The sequence below is a fragment of the Sminthopsis crassicaudata genome, chromosome 3 (genome assembly GCF_048593235.1).
Source record: "Sminthopsis crassicaudata isolate SCR6 chromosome 3, ASM4859323v1, whole genome shotgun sequence".
NCBI lineage: Eukaryota > Metazoa > Chordata > Mammalia > Dasyuromorphia > Dasyuridae > Sminthopsis > Sminthopsis crassicaudata.
This window is the reverse complement of record NC_133619.1, coordinates 607,492,615-607,510,009: the sequence shown is the minus strand read 5'-3', so window position 1 is coordinate 607,510,009 and position 17,395 is coordinate 607,492,615. Positions and strand designations below refer to the sequence as shown.

General features: G+C 57.8%; 2 protein-coding genes and 1 long non-coding RNA gene across 10 annotated transcripts; 2 read left to right on the top strand and 1 right to left on the bottom strand.

Moving 5' to 3' along the window:
* Positions 1 to 772: 772 nt before the first annotated feature.
* On the top strand, positions 773 to 7,398 carry LYPLA2 (lysophospholipase 2). Of its 2 annotated transcripts, none has more exons than XM_074305874.1 (10): positions 773 to 843; positions 3,026 to 3,131; positions 3,397 to 3,428; positions 3,506 to 3,571; positions 3,951 to 3,998; positions 4,084 to 4,154; positions 4,476 to 4,549; positions 4,690 to 4,791; positions 6,128 to 6,301; positions 6,374 to 7,398. In XM_074305874.1, exons 2-10 carry the CDS (start codon positions 3,054 to 3,056, stop codon positions 6,422 to 6,424), a joined length of 696 nt encoding a protein of 231 aa, XP_074161975.1. In that variant the 5' UTR covers positions 773 to 843; positions 3,026 to 3,053; the 3' UTR covers positions 6,425 to 7,398. The 2 variants fall into 2 exon arrangements, with proteins under 2 accessions (XP_074161975.1, XP_074161974.1); XM_074305873.1 differs by having other exon boundaries at positions 791 to 893.
* A 95-nt stretch (positions 7,399 to 7,493) lies between these two features.
* On the bottom strand, positions 7,494 to 13,232 carry GALE (UDP-galactose-4-epimerase). 7 transcript variants are annotated; one of them, XM_074305871.1, is made up of 11 exons: positions 13,214 to 13,232; positions 10,134 to 10,279; positions 9,922 to 10,037; positions 9,717 to 9,830; positions 9,332 to 9,508; positions 9,071 to 9,184; positions 8,926 to 8,992; positions 8,646 to 8,731; positions 8,464 to 8,541; positions 8,039 to 8,153; positions 7,494 to 7,931 (listed from the first exon to the last, which is right to left on the bottom strand). In XM_074305871.1, the coding sequence occupies exons 2-11, from the start codon at positions 10,252 to 10,254 to the stop codon at positions 7,873 to 7,875; spliced, it is 1,047 nt and encodes a 348-aa protein (XP_074161972.1). In that variant the 5' UTR covers positions 10,255 to 10,279; positions 13,214 to 13,232; the 3' UTR covers positions 7,494 to 7,872. The 7 variants fall into 7 exon arrangements, with proteins under 7 accessions (XP_074161972.1, XP_074161971.1, XP_074161966.1 ...); XM_074305870.1 differs by lacking the exon at positions 13,214 to 13,232 and adding an exon at positions 12,257 to 12,278; XM_074305865.1 differs by lacking the exon at positions 13,214 to 13,232 and adding an exon at positions 11,438 to 11,574.
* LOC141564001 (uncharacterized) lies at positions 10,611 to 12,863 on the top strand. The gene is made up of 2 exons (XR_012488554.1): positions 10,611 to 11,263; positions 11,473 to 12,863. It is a non-coding gene; the product is annotated as an uncharacterized LOC141564001 (long non-coding RNA).
* Positions 13,233 to 17,395: the final 4,163 nt, after the last annotated feature.

Sequence of the window (17,395 nt, the reverse complement as noted above, 5' to 3'; positions counted from 1 at the left end):
CTGGGGTTCCTAGGCACCCATTAAGCACTCGAGGCCAAAGGAGCCTGCCTTCTGGCCTGAGGGGTCAATGCCACCTGGGGCTTGAAATCAAAGGCACAGCTCCGGGAGTTCAAAAGAAAGCTTCCACGCTATGCAGGTGGGAGGATGCCTCTGGGGCGGTGGGGGTGAGTGAGTCACTGTCTGCTCCTGGCTGGGTCCTTGTGCCAAGATGCCGTTCCCGGACCCCGGTTTTCCTCAGGGAAAGGGCCAAGAGCCGAGCCCTCAGGAACTTCTCTTCTCCGGCCTGGGGGGGCCGGCCGGCTGGTGAAGAAGTATAAGCGCTTTAACACGAGGGGCCTTCGAGGTCATAAAGTGCAGCCCGGAGATCCCGGCCTGGGTCTTACAGGCCAAGCAGCCTCAACTGAACACTCGGGCCACCTCTGGGCCAAGTCGCTACCGGGAGCCGGGGGGGAGCGTGCACAGGACACCCGGGGGGTCCCGGCAGAGGCGCGAACCGCCCACGACGTCGGCTTTCCAAGTTCGGGCTCACAGGTGGCCCGCTGCGCGATTATCCGGAGGAAGGGGGCCCATGCTGGCCTGTGTCTAGGCCGGTCAGCCCAGCCAGGTCCTTCCGAGAAGAGGGGCTCTGCTGCCCACCTCGGCGACCTCAGATTTGCAGAAGCGGCCCTCGGGTGCATCTCCAGTCCAGCTTCCGGGTTCCATCCCGCGCGGTGCACGCCACTTCCGGTAGCGCGTGGCTGGGTTCTCTCTCCCCAAGCGGAAGTTCCGGCGGGGGCAGCGGGAGGGGGAGGGGCTGGGATGGGGGGGTGGGGAGCTCTGTGAGTATCCGAGCCAGAGAAAGAGGTGAGTCGCTCAGGACGGATTGGAACCCCCGGGAGCTGGGCGCGGCGGAGGTACCATTGTCCGGGAGATTGGGGGGGTGCGTAGGGGCTGTGGGGCGGGCGAGACCATTTCTAGGGATCCGGCAGAGAGGTAAGGGACGGAGGCCGGCCAACAGGAGGAACGGACGAGGCGGGAGGTCCTCTAGTGGGGGCTTCTGAGGCACCTACGAGAGAGGTGCGGGAGGGCGGCGCGCCATTGTGCGGGACCCCAGGGCGGACATGGAACGTCCCATTGTGAGGCTGCCGGAGGGGAGGGGGCAGGAGCGGGACGTCTCATTGTGGGGATGGGGGGCAGGAAGGATGCTCCGGGTGGGATGTCCCATCGTGGAATCGGGGAGCAGGTGGGACGCCCTAGGTGAGATGTACCATATGGGGAGAGAGGGAGCAGGAGGGATGCTGGTGGAATATCCCATTGTGAGATGGAGGGATGCCCTAGGTGGGATGTCCGCTGTAGGATGGGGGAAGCCGAAGAGATGCCCTGGGTGGGATGTCCCATTATGGGACGGGGGGAGCAGGAGGATGCCCTGTCTGGGATGTCCCATTGTGGGATGGGGGGAGCAGGAGGATGTCCTGGCTGGGATTTCCCACTGGGGGATGGGGAGAGCAGGAAATGTATTAGTTGGGCTGTCCCACTGGGGGATGGGGAAATAGCAAAGGTGTTCGGAGTGGGATGTCCCATTGTAGGGTGGGGGGGCAGGAATGGTGCCATGGGGGGGTGCCCATTGGGAGTAGGAGTTCCATGAGTTGGATGCCCCACTGAATAGAAGCAGAGGGGCAGCAGTGAGGAATCCCATGTCAGGGATGGGGAGTTGGAGGGATGCCCTGGCTGCGATGCTCCGCTGGGAGAAGCAGCAGGGATCCAGGAGTAGGATGGCCCAGGGTAGAAATGGGAGAACAGAAGTGACATTTCCCCTCAGGGCTGGGGGGGCCCTGCGTGAGGTGCCCCATTGTGGGGGGGAAGGGAGGGGGAAGAAGCCCTAAATGGGAAGGACCATTGCAGAAACGTTTCCGGGTATTGGCGGGTACAGAGACAGTCACCCAAAGCTCTGAATGGGATTTCCATTGTGGAGACTTCTGGAGTCCCCAAAAGGACCCGTTTGGGGAGGTCTAAATAAGGAGGGGCAGCCATGGGTGGGAGGTCTCACTGGAAGAGGCCTGGGTGGGATGTGTCTATAGGGGGCCTAGTGCGAGGGGGAGCAAGCTTTGGAGAGAAGTGGGACGTTTCCTTGCGTTCATTGAAAAGAGCCCTTTGGGGGGAGAGGCTGTAGGAATGGGGGTGGCTGTTTGGGGTTTGGGGGAGAGGACGTCCTGCTGTGGAAACTTCCCAGCATCTCTTTATGGAGTGTGCCAGCATGGAGCCGGCGGTGGGCAGGGGAAGGGAGTGCCTGCGGGGGAGATGGCAGGAGGGGCTGTGGATCAGACCACCCGGGAGGTGCCATTGAGCATGGGGTGGTCATGGGGGTGACGTGTCAAACCAGTCCCGGGGGGGGTCTGGGGGAGTGGCCCAACTGAACGTCCATCAGGCCAGTGGTTGCTGGGCAGGGGCAGAATGGGAAGCGTCCCCAGGAACTTCCCTTCCTGGCCTTCCTCCTGTCTGAGTGGGCCAGGGCCAAGGAGGAAGAGAGAGTGGTCTGCGAGGGCAGGGATGGCAGGGAGAGAAAGGGCAGCCTCTGGGGAGCTTGGGCCTAAAAGGTCAGATCCAGGGCCTCCAGGTCCCCAGGCCCCAGCCCTGACTGCTGTTCTGGCCACCCCTGGGCCCGGACTGACCCTGTCCAGTGGGGCCCCCCACCTCGGCCTGTGTCAGAGGGGAGAGGCCCTGTTGCCCTGGCTTTGAGAGAAAGGGCCATCTCTCCTCTCCTGTGCCATCCACCCCCTGGCTTCCTCACAGTAGCCAGACGATGTCAGAGGTCCCAGGCCCCAGAGAAAACATGGTGCAAGGGCACAGAGAGGGGCAGAGGCAGGAGTCCAGCCCACAATGTCCAGGATTCGGGCCCTCCACCTTTACCTAACCTAAAATCCGGCAGCAGAACCCATGGGGGGGGGAAAGACACCGACCCTGCCACCGGCAGTGCAGAGAACCTAAGAGGAAGAACCCGCTCGGGAGGCCAGGCCCACCCAACTCCTGAACCTCCATCCCTATTCAGGCCCCAGCGACGCCAGCCCAGTTGGTGCATGTGCGGTAACACTATGTCTGTCCCCCTGCTCTCCGACGCCGCGACTGTTTCAGGAGCTGAGCGGGAGACAGCAGCGGTGAGGGCCGGCCGTGGGGGCGGCGGCCGCCTCGGGCCTCTGGGGCGCTGGGGGAGGGCCCGAGGGCTGTGGGAAAGGTGGAGGTGGCCCCATGGCAGCTTCCCCGGGGCAGGAAACTGGGGAACAGATAATGAGATGTTTGCCCATCGCCTCAATTTCTGGGGGTTGGGGGGGAAGGGGCTGGCGGGAGAGGCCCCAAAGAATGGGGATCACAGAGAGGCCCCAAGCCTCTGAGCCCCACCCCCGCCTTCTCTTCTTCCTCCAGGTAATTTTTTTACATGGACTTGGAGACTCAGGGTGAGTGGGGTTCCCTGGGTGGGAGGAGGGTCCTGGCGGCAACCCCCCTCCCCATCACGGGCCCCTTTCTTCCCCAGGCACAGCTGGGCTGATGCCCTCTCCTCCATCCGCCTCCCTTATGTCAAGTACATCTGTCCCCATGCGTAAGTGATGCCTTCTTTGTGGGGGGGGAGAGCCAAGGGGAGGCCTCCAGCCCATCCTCCCTGGGCCGCCGCCCCATTCCAGGTCCCAAAGCTAGGTCAGGGGAGCCCCGCCCCCACTCCCAGTGCTCTGAGGGAGGTCCCTGCCCCTGCCCCCCATTCCGGGCGCCCTGAGGGGCCCCAGAACTCACCAGTCCGATGGGGAGCCCTCCACTGTGCTCTGGTCCCTCTCCTGGTTGGCGTGGTGATGTTGGAAGCTCAGCAGCGTCTGGTCCCGGGGGGCTCGTCGCCCAGCAACTCCTCAAACACTGGTGTGGGCAGGGGGAGGGCCTCCCTGGTGCGTGGAGCCGCTCCCTTCCCTGCTCCCTTCCTTCTGGCGCAGGCCTCGCATCCCAGTCACGCTGAACATGAAAATGGTGATGCCGTCCTGGTAAGTGAGCAGGCGGGCCGGGCGCCGGGGGAGGGACTGGCCGGGCCGGGCCGCAGGGACCAGGCCCCTTGTCCGCCTGTCCTAGGTTCGACCTGATGGGCCTGAGCCCCGATGCCCCGGAGGATGAAGTTGGGATCAAGAAAGCAGCAGAGAACAGTGAGTCTTCCTCAGGACCCCCCTTCCCCCCCACCCCCAGCCAACCTTCAGGCTGCACGGGGGGTTTGCAAGGGCCTGGGCAGGCCTGGGCAGGCCTGGGTCCCAGACCGAGCTTGGGGCCCTTCACACTCATGGTGAGGTGCATTCACAAAGAACTCCTGCCTGGCCTTGGGGGCAGGGAAGGTTGGTGGGTGGGAGAGACAGGCCTTTGCTCCCCATTTCTGGCAGGCCCCAGTTCTAGGTCTTTGAGGGCACCCCCCAGAGCCTCTCTCTTCTCCCAACTCCCCCTTGTCACTCCATTCCCCTTCCTGCTCCCTCAAGTCAAGGCCCTGATTGAGCATGAGGTGAAGAACGGGATTCCAGCCAATCGAATCATCTTGGGGGGCTTCTCCCAGGTGAGGGCCGCGCTCTGCAGGTGGGGGGGGTTCAGGATGCAGGAAGGGAGAGGGGAATGAGGCTGGTATGTGCAGGGGCGGGAGGAGGTGGCAGCCTCCATGTCCAGGCTGACTCCCGCCTATGGCGGGGCCTTTCCCAGGGAGGAGCTCTGTCCCTCTACACAGCTCTTACCTGCTCGTTTCCCCTGGCTGGCATCGTGGCCCTCAGCTGCTGGCTCCCTCTGCATCGGGCCTTCCCCCAGGTGAGTGTCCCTTCCCCTCTGCTCCCCCATCCCTGACTCGGGCCCTGAACTGGCCCAGCTGGAAGGGACCTCTCAGCCGTCCCAGGCCAGGCAGCTTGGGCCCTAGAGGCAGAAGTCGGGGGTCTAAAGCCCCTCCAGCAGGGGGGAGCAGAGCCAGAGTGGCCCAATGCAGTGCTTTCCCCCTTGCCTCTCTGTGACTGGAAACTGAGGTTGGGGGAGTTAAAGCCATTACACCAATGGGTCTGGGGCCTTCCCTGGGCGGGGGGGAGGGAGGGGGAAGCTCTTTTCCCATCGTACACCGCTCTGGTTCCCAGAGGTGTCAGAGAAAGGAGGGATTCTCCTGGTTGGGGTTTGCTCAGTGGGCGTGATAAAAACTTGGGGAGCCCCCACCCCCTTTCTCAGAATGTTTGCACACTACATTCTTAACTGGAGGAAATTTTGAATTTCATTTGGAGGCTAGTAAAAATGGAAATGAACTTTTTTCTCCAGACCCCTTGAAATCCATTCAGGGTGAAGGCCCCTACTTATGGCCTAACATTCCCATTTAGCTACTGAATTAGGATGGTTTTTTTAGTATATCACACAAACCTTAATTTCAACCAGTCAGCAACATTAGGTGTCTGCAATGTGCGGGCACTGGGAAGTACAAAAAAGAGTTAAAGCAGCCCCTGCCTCTGCCAAGCTGCTTAATCCTGCTGGGTCCGAGGGCAGAATCAATGCACTGGGACTGAATGGGCGGAAGGGGGTCCTCGGGGGGGTGATCCTACAGCTTAGGCCCCCTTAGTTCTCATGTTCCAGCCAGTCCCGGCAGCTGCCCGTTTTCCCTTCGCTGGCTTAGTCAGGCCGTCCACTTCTGACTGTCGCTGAGTCAGCGGTGTGGACGGTGCCCTTTCTTTGCTCTGCACGAGCTCTGTGAACCCCTCAGAGGTTGGCCATCAGGCACATCGTGCTGCCAACCCTGTTGTCGTTGTCATTCACTCGTGTCCTGGGCATCTGATCCTCCCAGACTCTTTTTAAGATTTCCTTGGCAGAGACTCTGGAGTGCTCTGCCATTCCCTTCTCCGGATTATTTTACAGATGAGGAAACTGAGGCAGACGGCAAGTGAGGGAGTTGCTTAGGTCACACAGTTCTTAAGCATCTGAGGTCCAGTTGGAACTCTGCAGGCCCTGAGTTCTCTCCACACTATCTCCCCCCCCAGCTGCCCTATTAGAGAGAATGTTTTGGGGGGTGGGAAGGGCCTTTTCTTGTTGTAACCTCCTGGCTGAGGGGTTAGCTCCAGTAACAAGGAACCCAGGCCCTTTCTGCTGTCCCTGAGCCTGGACTCTGCCCCCGCAGGCTGCCAATGGCATGGCCCGGGACCTGGCCATCTTGCAGTGCCACGGGGAGCTGGACCCAATGGTGCCAGTACGCTTTGGAGCCCTCACGTCGGAGAAGCTCAAGTTGGTGGTCCCTCCGTCCAAGGTCCAGTTTAAGACCTACCCGGGCGTGATGCACAGCTCCTGCCCCCAGGTCAGTGAAGAGCCCCTTCAGTGTGCCACCCCCTCCCGCTGCCACCCCCTCTGACCCATCTTTCCCCTACAGGAGATGGCAGCTGTGAAGGAATTCATCGAGAAGCTGTTGCCCCCCATCTAACAGGATCCTCCCCCAGGTGGGGCCGGGGGGGCCCACAGCAGGATCTGATCTCTGAACATGAAGTGGAAGCCATGGCAGCCCCCTCCCCCACCCCGAGGACTGGGCCCCTCCCCCTTGGAGATCATTGCTTTCCTAGCTCCTGTTCCCATCCCTCTCTCCCTGTCCCATCACTATCCTGAGAGGTGGGGGATCCAAGGTGCAGCCTCCCCTCTCATGGGAGGCTCGAGACCTCAGCTGCCATAGTCTGTCCTCCAGGATCTTCAGTCCCCCAGAGCCACAGTATTGCTAGGGGTGCATGGGGGCCCAGCCGCTGACCCACTCAGGACCTGTATGTACCTCACGGGTCCAGCTTCTGGGTGTACCCCTCTCCTGATCTTCCCCCCCAGGTGACCTCAGTGTTTGGGCAGGGGGGGCCTGCTGGCACCCCCACTCATACACCCACTCCCCCCATCCTCCTGTGCAGGGAGAGCTGGGTCCCCCCTTCCTCAATCAGATAATCATGTGTTTTCTGCCGCACTCCTGTCCCCTTGCCCTCATCATGAATGTCTCTTATTTTTTTTCTGCTGACAATGCGCCTCCTCTGGGTCAAGCCCCTCTTGCTGCTGTGCCCCTGTCTGATGGGGAGGGGCTGGGGCCCAGGTCTTGGGGGTGGGGGTGGGGAGAGGGCAGGTGCGCCTGGGCAGGGGCTTCTTCCCTCCCACATTCCCTGGTGGTATCTGTTCCAGCCTGAAGGCCTGGAACCCCCGGACCTCTGCTCAGACATCCCGGTGGGTGGCACTCTGGGGAAGGGCCCAGGCCCTCTTCCCGGCCTCAGCTGGGCCCTGTCGGCCCTTCTTGGCTTGTTGGGAGGGGGCTGGGGCTCAGGTTCTGGGCCCAAAAGGGGCTCATCTTCCTCCTCCTCCATGTGGTTTTGGGCGTTTTTCGTTTCTTGTTATGTGTCTCCAAGTTATTCAGATTAAAGAAAAATAAACCTACCCCCCTTCTTGCTTTGAGTTTTGTCGGGAGGAGGGGAATGGGGAACCATAAAGTAGTCCGGCTTCCTGGACTCCCCAGTACTAAGGCCCAGAGACAAAGTGTAAGAAACTTTTATTTGTTGACCCATTACAAGACTTGATTTGGGGAGGGGGCTGGGTCTACACCCACCCATCGCTCTCTCCCTGTGCTTTGGGGACCATGAGGGCTCCTCTTGGATGGGCCTGGTCCTGGTGGGGAGGGGCTGAGTGTTTTCAGCTCCCTGGAGGAAGGAGGTCCCCTGCATGGGGGTGAGGTAGGAAGGTGAGCCCTCCCTGGCAGGCTTGGCCTCCAGGGAGGAGTTAGGCGGGCTCTGAGGTGGGCACTTGGTGCCCCTCCCTCCTTCCCTTGGTCCTCAAGAGGCCAGAGATGGAATAAGGCCAGGTGAAAGCTCAGGTTGGGGAGGTCCATCGTTTCCGATGACCCTCAGTGGCCCATCAGGCCTGGCTGCCAAATCCCATTGGGTTCTGTTCCTGCCACCGCCAAAGGTCCTCGCCTGGAAAATCGGGGGAAGGTGGCTCAGGAGGCTGGGCCAGAGCTGGGGGCAGCTAACAGGCCCCCTCCCGTGTTCCGTCCTGCCCATAGCCCTCTTCAGATACTCACACATCTTGTCTAGGCCAAAGTTGGCCGTCCAACCCAGCTCCTCCTGGGCCAGCTTGGGGTTGGCGTAGCAGGCGGCCACGTCGCCGTCCCGGCGGCCCACGATCCTATATGGGATCTACAAGCACACAACAGTAAAGCGCTGAGGGGGCAGAGGCAGGGCACGGCTAGCACAGGAGAGCTTTCAGCCTGCCAGCCACCCCTGGAGGAAGGAACAGGGTCACCTGGGCCCATTTATGGAGGATGGAGGGGGTCTGAGCAAGGGACTTGTGGTTAGAGGCTATGAAGCTAGAAACTAGCCAAATACAAGGGCAGCCACAACAGCCCCTTCCAGGAACAGGAAGAAACTCGGGCTTTGCCCAAGGGGCTGAACCACCCAGCAGGAGGACAGATCTCCCTGGGGGAGAGGGCCAGGGCGTCAGTCCCACCTTCCTTCCCGAGGCTTTCTCCATCGCGTTCACCATCTCGAGCACAGAATAGCCAGTGCCTGTTCCCAAGTTATAGATCTGAGGGGACAAAGTGCGGTGTGAGAAGTGGGGCCCAACAGGGCTCGGAAGCCCCCTGTTTCAACTTGTCTCCTCACACACTCCCCCAGGGACTTGTTTCCTACCCGGCAGCCACACTGTTCCTCCAGTTTTTTCAGGGCTGTGATGTGGCCCTTAGCCAAGTCCACAACGTGGATGTAATCCCGGACACCTGCATGGAGGAGGCGTCCCGTGAGTCCCTAACATTGACAGGACCCCCTTGCCCACTAAGTACCCACCCCTCACCCCCCACTTCAGCACATGAGTTGAAATAAGATAAAATCTATTAACGTTTAGAGTGTGTCCTGGGAACTAATCAGTCTTGCCCTCCGGGATCCCGACCTAAAGGACATGGGCATCCCTCACCTGTCCCATCCACTGTGTTGTAGTCATTGCCATAGATGTTGAGGATCTCCCGGCGTCCTACTGCAACCTGGATGGGGGAGGGCAGTCAGGGTCGGCCGGTTCCCCGAGTGCCCCCAGGCAGGCCCATCCCTGGCCCTTGGGGTACCTGGGAGACGTAGGGCATCAGGTTGTTGGGGATGCCCTGCGGGTCCTCACCGATGCGGCCCGAGGGGTGGGCGCCAATGGGGTTGAAGTATCTCAGCAGCACAGCGTTCCAGTCCTGGGGGTCCCTGAGCTGTCAACCTTCCCACGCATGCCCACGCTCCCGACCTCTCCCGCTCCGAGGGGTCCTGAGGAGCAGTACGTACTCCCCACGCCACTGTCTGTAAATGTCCCAGCGGGGGTGGGGGAGTGGGGGCGGCCTTACCCTCTCTGCCCAACACAGGTCCTGGATCATCTCCTCGATGAAGAACTTGGACTTGCCATACGGGTTGGTGCAGCCCCCAGTGGGGTGGTTCTCATCCAGGGGCAGGTACCTGGGGTTCCCGTACACAGTGGCTGAGCTGCTGAACACCAGGTTCTTCACCCCATGGGATTTCATGGTCTGTGCCCCAGGAAAGTGAGGTGAGAGGCTGAAAGGCACCTTGTCCCCCGCCTGACCACCAAGCCCCGCCCCATCTCAGCCTCCCTCTCCTTAAACCCCTCAGGGTCAGAGGTCAGCCCCCGCTCCTTATCTCTCCCCCTGGCCTCTGTCCCGTGAGCCCGCTTGCTGCCCTCAGTGCCAAGTGGCTCCTCTGGCCGGAGCCTCTTACCTCCAGCAGCTGGATGGTCCCCGTGAGATTGACCCTGTAATAGTCCAGAGGTTTCTGCACCGATTCCCCAACCGCCTTGAGCCCCGCAAAGTGGATCACGGCCGAGAAACTGTGCTGGGGGGGCAGACGGAGGGCATGGGGCTGGCTGGCCGGGGGGGGGGGCCTGCACCTGCCCCGGTCCCGCAGACCCCCGGCCGCCCCTCACCTTCTTAAAGAGGCCTTCCAGGGCGGCCTTGTCCAAAATGTCCATCTCCTCAAACTCCACCTTCTTCCCAGTGAGCTCCTCCACTCTCCTGAGGCTCTCGGGCATGGGACCCTCCCCTGGGCAGGAGAGAGCCAGGTTAGGGTCCCAGGGGAGGGGGCTGGGGACCCTCCTTCCTCCCCCTCCCCCCCAGGGGGCTGGGCCCAGGCCCTCACCTCGGATGGTGTTGTGGAAGTTGTCGATGATCACGGGCTGGTAACCAGCCTCCAGCAGCTCCAGGACTGTGTGGCTGCCAATGTAGCCGGCCCCGCCGGTCACCAGCACCTTGTCGGCCATGCTCCCCGCCTCAGAATGAGCCTCTCTGGAACAAGGCGCAGTCTCCAGCCCCTGTCCCTACTCGGGGTCACCTCCCCTTCACCCCCCAAGCTGTACCTGGGAGACCTCGGGGTCAACTCCCCCTCCCCCCAGCTGTCCCTCCACACTAGTGGGCGGCTCCGGTGTGGACGTGGCCCCTGCCAAGCTGTCAGGTAGGGAGCTTCCTCCCCAGCCAGGGGAAGAGGAAGGAGTTATGATGCATTCAGGTTTTCCCAGAACTCCCGCTGCCCGCCCCTCCCCTGGCCTCCCAGCCCCTCCCGCCCCGGGCCCCCTCCCCCACTCCCTGCCCCACACTAACGGGCGTCCTCGGCGCCTCAGAAGGGGCAGGGATGGGGGGAGGGCACAGAGGCGCCCAACGTGCCCAGGACCCAAAGAAGGGCAAAGGGTCTCTCGAAATAGAACCAGGGCAGCCCAGGAGGAGCCAAAGCAGGGCTGGGCTGCTATTGGCCAGAGAGACCCCCTCCCCGGGCCGGAGTCAGCCTAGCGGGGCTTCCCAATGAATGGAGGGGGCGTGAGGCCCAAGAGAGGGAAAGGAGGCGGGCGCCCAGGGGCCCCGCCCCCACTCCTCCCTCTCCCCCTACTCAAGCGCACCGCCTCCACCCTCAGGGACTTTGGCACAGCAGCGCCCCACCAAGCACAAACACCCGGGATGGTCTCCGGCCCCGCCCCCACCTGTGGCTTCCCGGGGGTGGGGGGGACCAGAGATTGGGAGGGGATGGGCGCCCCTCCCACACCCTATCTCCCTCTCAGTACAGAGGCGGTGGGCAGTGCAGCCCGGATACACCCGAGCGCCACTGGCCGGAGCTAACCGGCTGACCTTGGCCAAGTCATTTGACCAGTTTGCCTTAGTTTCATCAACTGCAAAATGGGAATGATCGCAGCAGCCACCTCGCGGGGCGATCCCGGAGCGACGTCTGAGGGGCCCCTCAAGAGGAGCCCCGCCCCGGCTGGGGGCGACGAGCAGCGATCGGTCCGTCCCCCCCCCCTTCTTCCCCCCCCCCCCCCCCCCCCGTCTCTCTTTCCCGGGCAGCTCCGGACTCCCACCCACCCTTTAGTTGAGGTCCACCTCCGGGGCTGGGCTACCTTCCATCCGTCCCGCTCGGCGAGACCCGGGCCCCTCTAACAGCGCCCGCGGTCCCCGTACCTGCTCAGCAGTGCGCTTGTCTTTTTGGCTCACAGATTCGGACAGCACAGTCCGGCGCCAGGTCGGCTGAGATCCAGGGCCACCCTATACGTGTCCCCTTTAAAGATCTCGGCCACGCCCCCTTCCACGCCCCCTTCGGCACACGCTACCTAAGGCCCCATGGAAACGTGTCACCAAGGCTCAGGCTACGGAGACAGAAGAAGGTCAAAAAGGAACCCGAGGGCTCTAAGGAGCCTGCGTGATGCGCTTCCGAAGAGGGGCAGGCGGGGAGAGAGCAGACTGTACCATTGCACAGCAGCAGACGGGGAGGGAAGAATCGCGTCCTTTTGGGTGGGATGCTTGGAGGAAATGAATGGACCAGGCCATACCACTGCGCTGCTAAGCGGAGGGGTGGCGAAAGTCCGTAGACGCGAGGCTGAGCAGGTGGCTTCTGCGGGCGGGAAGGCTGACGCACTTGCCTTTGACTCCCCAAGTCAAGCCTGACTTAGAGCTCGCTGCCTCGGGAGCTGGTGGAGGGGTGGGAGTCGGGGCGAGTGTCCCTTAGAGGACGGAGCGTAGGGGCAGCCAGGTGGCGCAGTGGAGAGAGCACCAGCCTTAAGTCAGGAGGACCCGAGTTAACACTGCCTAGCTGTGTGACCCTGGGCAAGTCACTTCACCCCAACTGCCTCAGAAGAAAAAAAAGGACGGAGCTTGGAAAGCGGATCCCAGGTGGCCACGTGCCCTGCACTGGGGCCCGCCATTCCCCACCCGGCCCTGTGCTTGCCCCCTGGAGACTAGCGCCGTAGAGCCCCGGCCAGGCTGGGAAGGAGGGGAGCATACCCGGAGGCAGGTGGCTGGCGACCCTAGCGGAGGGCTTGGGGCCGTTCCCAGAGCAGGTGGCGAGCTCGCACCGCCTGCGGACCTTCCTTGGGTCCCGCGTGCTGGACGTCTGGTGCTTCTTACATGCGGGCCCTCTAGTGCGCAGGAGCGCGGGGAGGGGGCGCGGTGCCCTCTCCGGAAGCTTTCTGGTCAAACCCTCTCCACACCGAGCGCGAGCCTCTTGGGCTTTGCTTGGTGCCCCTCGCCTCAAGGGAGACAGGCAGCCAGGCGAGTGAAGCGGGAGTGAGAAAGCCGGGACCACGGGCCAAGCGGGAGAGATGGGCTGGGAATGGGAAGGCCCGGTGAGTGGGAACGCCCCAGATAAGACCCGTCTGCCAAAAACCCTTCCGTGCTAGTGAGCAGGATAAGGGGCAGAACCGCTGGTCACGCGTGGGAAAAGGCCCTAGGGAGGAGTCGGCGCTAGGGGCGGGGCAAGCTAAGATCCCATCCCTGGGGGGAGGTGATTTGGAAGTAGGAGCAGTGCGGGAGCAAAAACTTTCTATGACTTTAGAAATTGCCTCGAAGTAGGAGTTTGGACACGTTAATACAATTTTTCGATGAGCAAAAATCTATTTTCTTTCCTTTTCCCCTCACCCTCCATAAAAAAAAAAATCCTTGTAGCAATTTGCATAATCAAAGAAAACAAATTCTGCCACAGGCTAAAAATCTGTCCCCACCTTCCCCCTGGCCACGCCCACCGAAATGTCTCAATCTGCCGCAGAGCCCCAGGCGGCTGCTTCTCCAGCTCCTGGAGCAAATGAGGCTTGGCGGTCTCCAGACCGACCCCTTCCCCCAGAGGAGCGCGGAAAAAAAAAGAGGAACAGTGGAATCAAAAAGTATTTGTGAAGCCCTTCGGGCCGGCACGGTGCCAGTGGCTGGGGTGTAAATAGAAGATAGGCTTGTGCCCCAGGAACTTACCTACGGGAGGCAGTGCTCTATGGAGCCTGGTTCGGGAACTACTAGAGGGGGGTAAGCGTTCCGACGCCCCTAAGTCCCGGGCATTGTGCTGTATATAGTTGCGCAAATGTTCCACTGGATGCTCTACATGGAACACTGGGACATAGCTGTTGTGATCCCTTTTTAACTGAATGAGGAACTGACGTGGACAGAAGTTAAGTGACTTGCCGAGGGACACAGCTACTGTCTGAGGCTGGACTGGAACCTTGGGCCCCTGCGCTCTCCCCTGCACCACCTGGCGCTCCGAGGGAGTAAAGCGGAGAACTCCGGGAACCCGGGCAGCCGGGACGATCTCCTAGCTGCAGGCTGAGAGGGGCCAGATCACGGCAGGCCTTCATCCATAGGTTTCTCCTTCACTAAGACACATATATCAAGTACATAAAAAGGATTTCATGTGAAATTGCACTCCCTCAAGCTTTGGGGGTTTTTTTGGTCTGGATCCTAAAAAGTGTCCTGGTTGTCCATGGCCTGCTCTAAATGTCCTTTATTCTGTGCGTTTAAAGTTTTTTTCACTAATGCTTTTTGGGGGGGGGGGATGTTAACTGCTAAGTAATCTCTCCCCTCCAGAATTCTCTAGTTTCTTCCCAAAATGAAAGGCCTCTAGTGTAACAAGTATAGCTGGTTAGATACAATGAGCACACAGTTGAGTCTTACTCCATACCCCTAGTCCATCACCTCTCTGGTGGAGCTGTGACTTGCTCTTGCTACTTTCCAAGGTTACTACATGACAAACTGACTCAGCATTCATTTCCTGAGGAAGTCCTCAGTCTTACTGATAGGCCTAGCATCTACTGCCACTGACAATGAGTCCCTCCATTCAGCACCTGTAGTCCCCAAGTCTCCAAGGGCAGATTGAAGGAAGCTCCTCCAGGGCAGGTACTTTTGTATTTCTGTCCTCCCTGACTTGCAGTCTCATCACCAAGGCTCCTGGCATTGTCACAGGGTTCACGTCACAATGATGAGGAGTAAACTGAGGTCTAAACAGAGATGGGTCAGTTCCTTTTCTCTCTCTCCTTCCTTTCCCAAAGTAACCAAGGGTGGGTTCGGCAGCAAATGAATTTGCTACTTAATGCTGTATGGAAACATAGTCTTTATTGATTAGAATGGAAACACCGGAGAGCCAGTGGGCAAAATGGCTGCCTGATACAAGGCCAATTTTGCAAAGAGTAGATTTTTGAGGACTCTTTTATACAAGAGCACAATCATTCAGATGCAGTGATGTAAGGAGGTTCTGGAGAGTGATGTAAATAAGATAAGGATTCTCTTGTTATCTTTTGGGGACAGACAGAAGTCTCTTCCCAAAAAGGAATTTCCTGATGCCATTTGGTCTATCTGAGCAGATTAGAATGGGGGCTGTAAAACCCTGGCCAGCTCAGATAGCCCAAACTAGTTTGACCAAATCTTGTATCAAAGGTCCAAGTCCCAAAGGAAGTTGGAGATCAAACAAGGAATACCAAAGGGCTACCGCCTTCAACACCACCACCATAGATAGATATGGAAGTGACCCTAAGGAACGGGGACTCTCATCTGCCCCCCCAGGAACCACTGGGCCTTTCCACTGGGCTTCCAGCTGACACTTCCTGTGACTTTTTGAGAGCAAGGATTGTCTTCCTTTTCCATTTGCGTCTCCTACTTGTCCTCCCACTTGGGACTGCTCCTTCTGTGTCTTTGGCTGCTCCAGGTCACGCCTGCTAACTATGGTGTTCCTGGGCTCTCCTCTCTTCTCTGGCCCCGTTATTTCATTTAGTGATCTCACAGCTCCCATGGTTTGGTGATCAGCCTGATAAGGTCTAGATTTAGGGAACCACTATGAGATTAGAGTTTCTGGTGGTCAGGGAGTTAAATGATGAGGTCTAGTGGCAGGTTCAGGATTCAGGGAACCAAATGGAGAGGTTTGGCTCCCTTGCATCCCCTTGGGATTTGGCACAAGGGTAGGGAGTTTTTGGGACTCCCTTTTGGTGGCATAGAGGTTCTCTGTAAAATAATTTACAGACCCAAAATTACAGATCGATAAACGACATTAATTATGGGGATTGGAAGTAAGGTTAGAAATCCCAACAGAGAGGCATAAAGTCTGGTTAAGAAATAGGTGAGGTTAAAGAGAGGATTACACTGGAAAAGAATATTCCAGTGGGCAGAGGCCCTTGGCATCCCAAGCATGGTATAGCTGGCATGTTTGGCACCTCTGCAAAAAGAGGGTTTTAGTTTGACTCTTTTATATTGCGTGTCTTAGTGGGGGCTGGGACAGTTCAAGTTGGTTACCAGTTGGGGGTTGCTTTGATGGGACTGAGTACAGCTTGAGTTAAATTGAACGGAAGATCCACATTTGAACATTTGAATTCTCAAGCTCAAGACTCAACCAGTCCCACCTAGGTAAACCACTTTATCTGATTCCCTGGGGCAGTCTCTCACTGAGGCAGGGTTGAAGGAGATTTTCTGCTTCAAGGATTTTTAAGAGTTCCAGGGTCTCCTCTTCAATCTCAAATCTACTTATCTTGCTCCAACTTCTCTGCATTTTCTGTCTCCCATTCTCTAAGTGCCCATTGGACATCTTTAACTGAATGTCTTGTCCACATCTTAAACTCAACAAGCCCATTCCTCTTCCCCTCTCCCCCCAGCCCTCCTCCTTTCCAAACTACCATATTATTGTCAAGGCCCCCCCCCCCATCTTCCCAGTCCCTCAGGCTCACAACCTAGGGGGCACCCTTCTCATTATCACTCATCCCCTCCCATACCCAATGTGTTGCCAAAGCTTCTCAATTTTATTTTTGTAATACTCCTTGAACTCCCCCTTGCTCCTCTCCCTTCTCTGACCCTGCCACCAGCCCCATATGTCCTCATGCAATAGCTGCAGGTAGGTCTGCCTTCACACTTGTCTCATCCTAAACCATCCCCTAGAGTGCAGATCTACCCTTTCCCCCTCTAATCCACTAACCTCTCAGTCTTCCTATCATCCTATCATTTCCCAAATAAGTACCTCTTCTGAGGGTGTTCAAAGCCCTTCATAACCTGGTCCATCCCTGCTTTTCCAATCCTTACTCTGATCCCTCAACACCTGCCTCCTGGGTGTTCTAGGAAAGCACTCATCTTTTGGCTCTGGACATTTTCCCTCATTTTGTGGAATGCTCTGAATCTGACTTCCTTGTGTAAGAAACGGATGAGTATTTGGTTTCCAGTAATGAAAATTAAATTGGAGAAATGAGACAAATTAGAAAATTGAAACCCACAAGAACATCAAATAATAATCAAGGAAGGAGACTTGAATAGGAGTTCTCTGGACTTTGCTTCCATAAAAACATAAGCTCCTTGGGGGGCAGGGACTGGCTATATAATAAAGGCTGGAGGTTCACATTCTTCTGTAACATCCAATTAATGGGGAATCAGGGTTGAAGAACTTGCATTTCAAGATAGGAAATAAAATTCTTAGATTTTTTTTTAAATACATAATGCTTTATGAATCATGTTGGGAGAGAAAAAAACCACCAAGAAAAAAGAAGTCAACATAGCATGTGTTTACATTCAAGCTCCATAGTTCTTTTGGATGCAGATGGCATTTTCTATCCAAAATTACTGGGATTGCCTTGAATGTCTTTGTGGTTTCAAAGTATATCTATTAACCTAGGCACCCATTCTTGCAAGAAGGTAAAATAAATCTTTGCTGCATTCATCAGTGACTCAGTGGAGTTCTTGGTAAAATGTTTTTTACATCTGACCACCAGAAACCTTTCCCAATTCCCCTTAGTACCCTCTCTCTTTTCTTATGTTTCTTATAGTTAATGTATTTGTACAAGGTTCTTTGCATGTTATCTCCCCCATGAGATGGTAAGCTCCCTGTAGACAGGCTCTTTTGCCTCTTTTCACCTTCAGGGTACTGTATAGTAGCTAGCACTTAGGAGGTACAGTATCTACTAACTGGTCAGAGCTTTGCACACAGTAATACTTTTTGATTTTAAAAAATGAAAGGGTGATTGGGTCCTCTCTCCAGCTCTGATTCTAGATTGACAATGACATCTCCATTTTAAATTTAAAACCCTCCTCCAAGGTGATTTGGAAGTATTATTTGAATTAGGATCTTCTGACTCCAAATTCATTACCACCATACCAAGAATACTGCTTTGATTTTCCACATCTCAAAGCTCGTGG

Excerpts from the sequence above, each read along its gene's own strand:
- LYPLA2 (XM_074305874.1), top strand. The coding sequence starts at position 3,054 with ATGTGCGGTAACACTATGTCTGTCCCCCTGCTCTCCGACGCCGCGACT. Across the intron at positions 3,132-3,396 it reads CTGAGCGGGAGACAGCAGCG|GTAATTTTTTTACATGGACT; the intron begins GTGAGGGCCGGC and ends TTCTTCCTCCAG. Across the intron at positions 3,429-3,505 it reads CATGGACTTGGAGACTCAGG|GCACAGCTGGGCTGATGCCC; the intron begins GTGAGTGGGGTT and ends TTTCTTCCCCAG.
- GALE (XM_074305871.1), bottom strand. The coding sequence starts at position 10,254 with ATGGCCGACAAGGTGCTGGTGACCGGCGGGGCCGGCTACATTGGCAGC. Across the intron at positions 9,185-9,331 it reads ACCTGTGTTGGGCAGAGAGG|GACTGGAACGCTGTGCTGCT; the intron begins GTAAGGCCGCCC and ends AGGGACCCCCAG. Across the intron at positions 8,542-8,645 it reads AGGAACAGTGTGGCTGCCGG|ATCTATAACTTGGGAACAGG; the intron begins GTAGGAAACAAG and ends TTGTCCCCTCAG.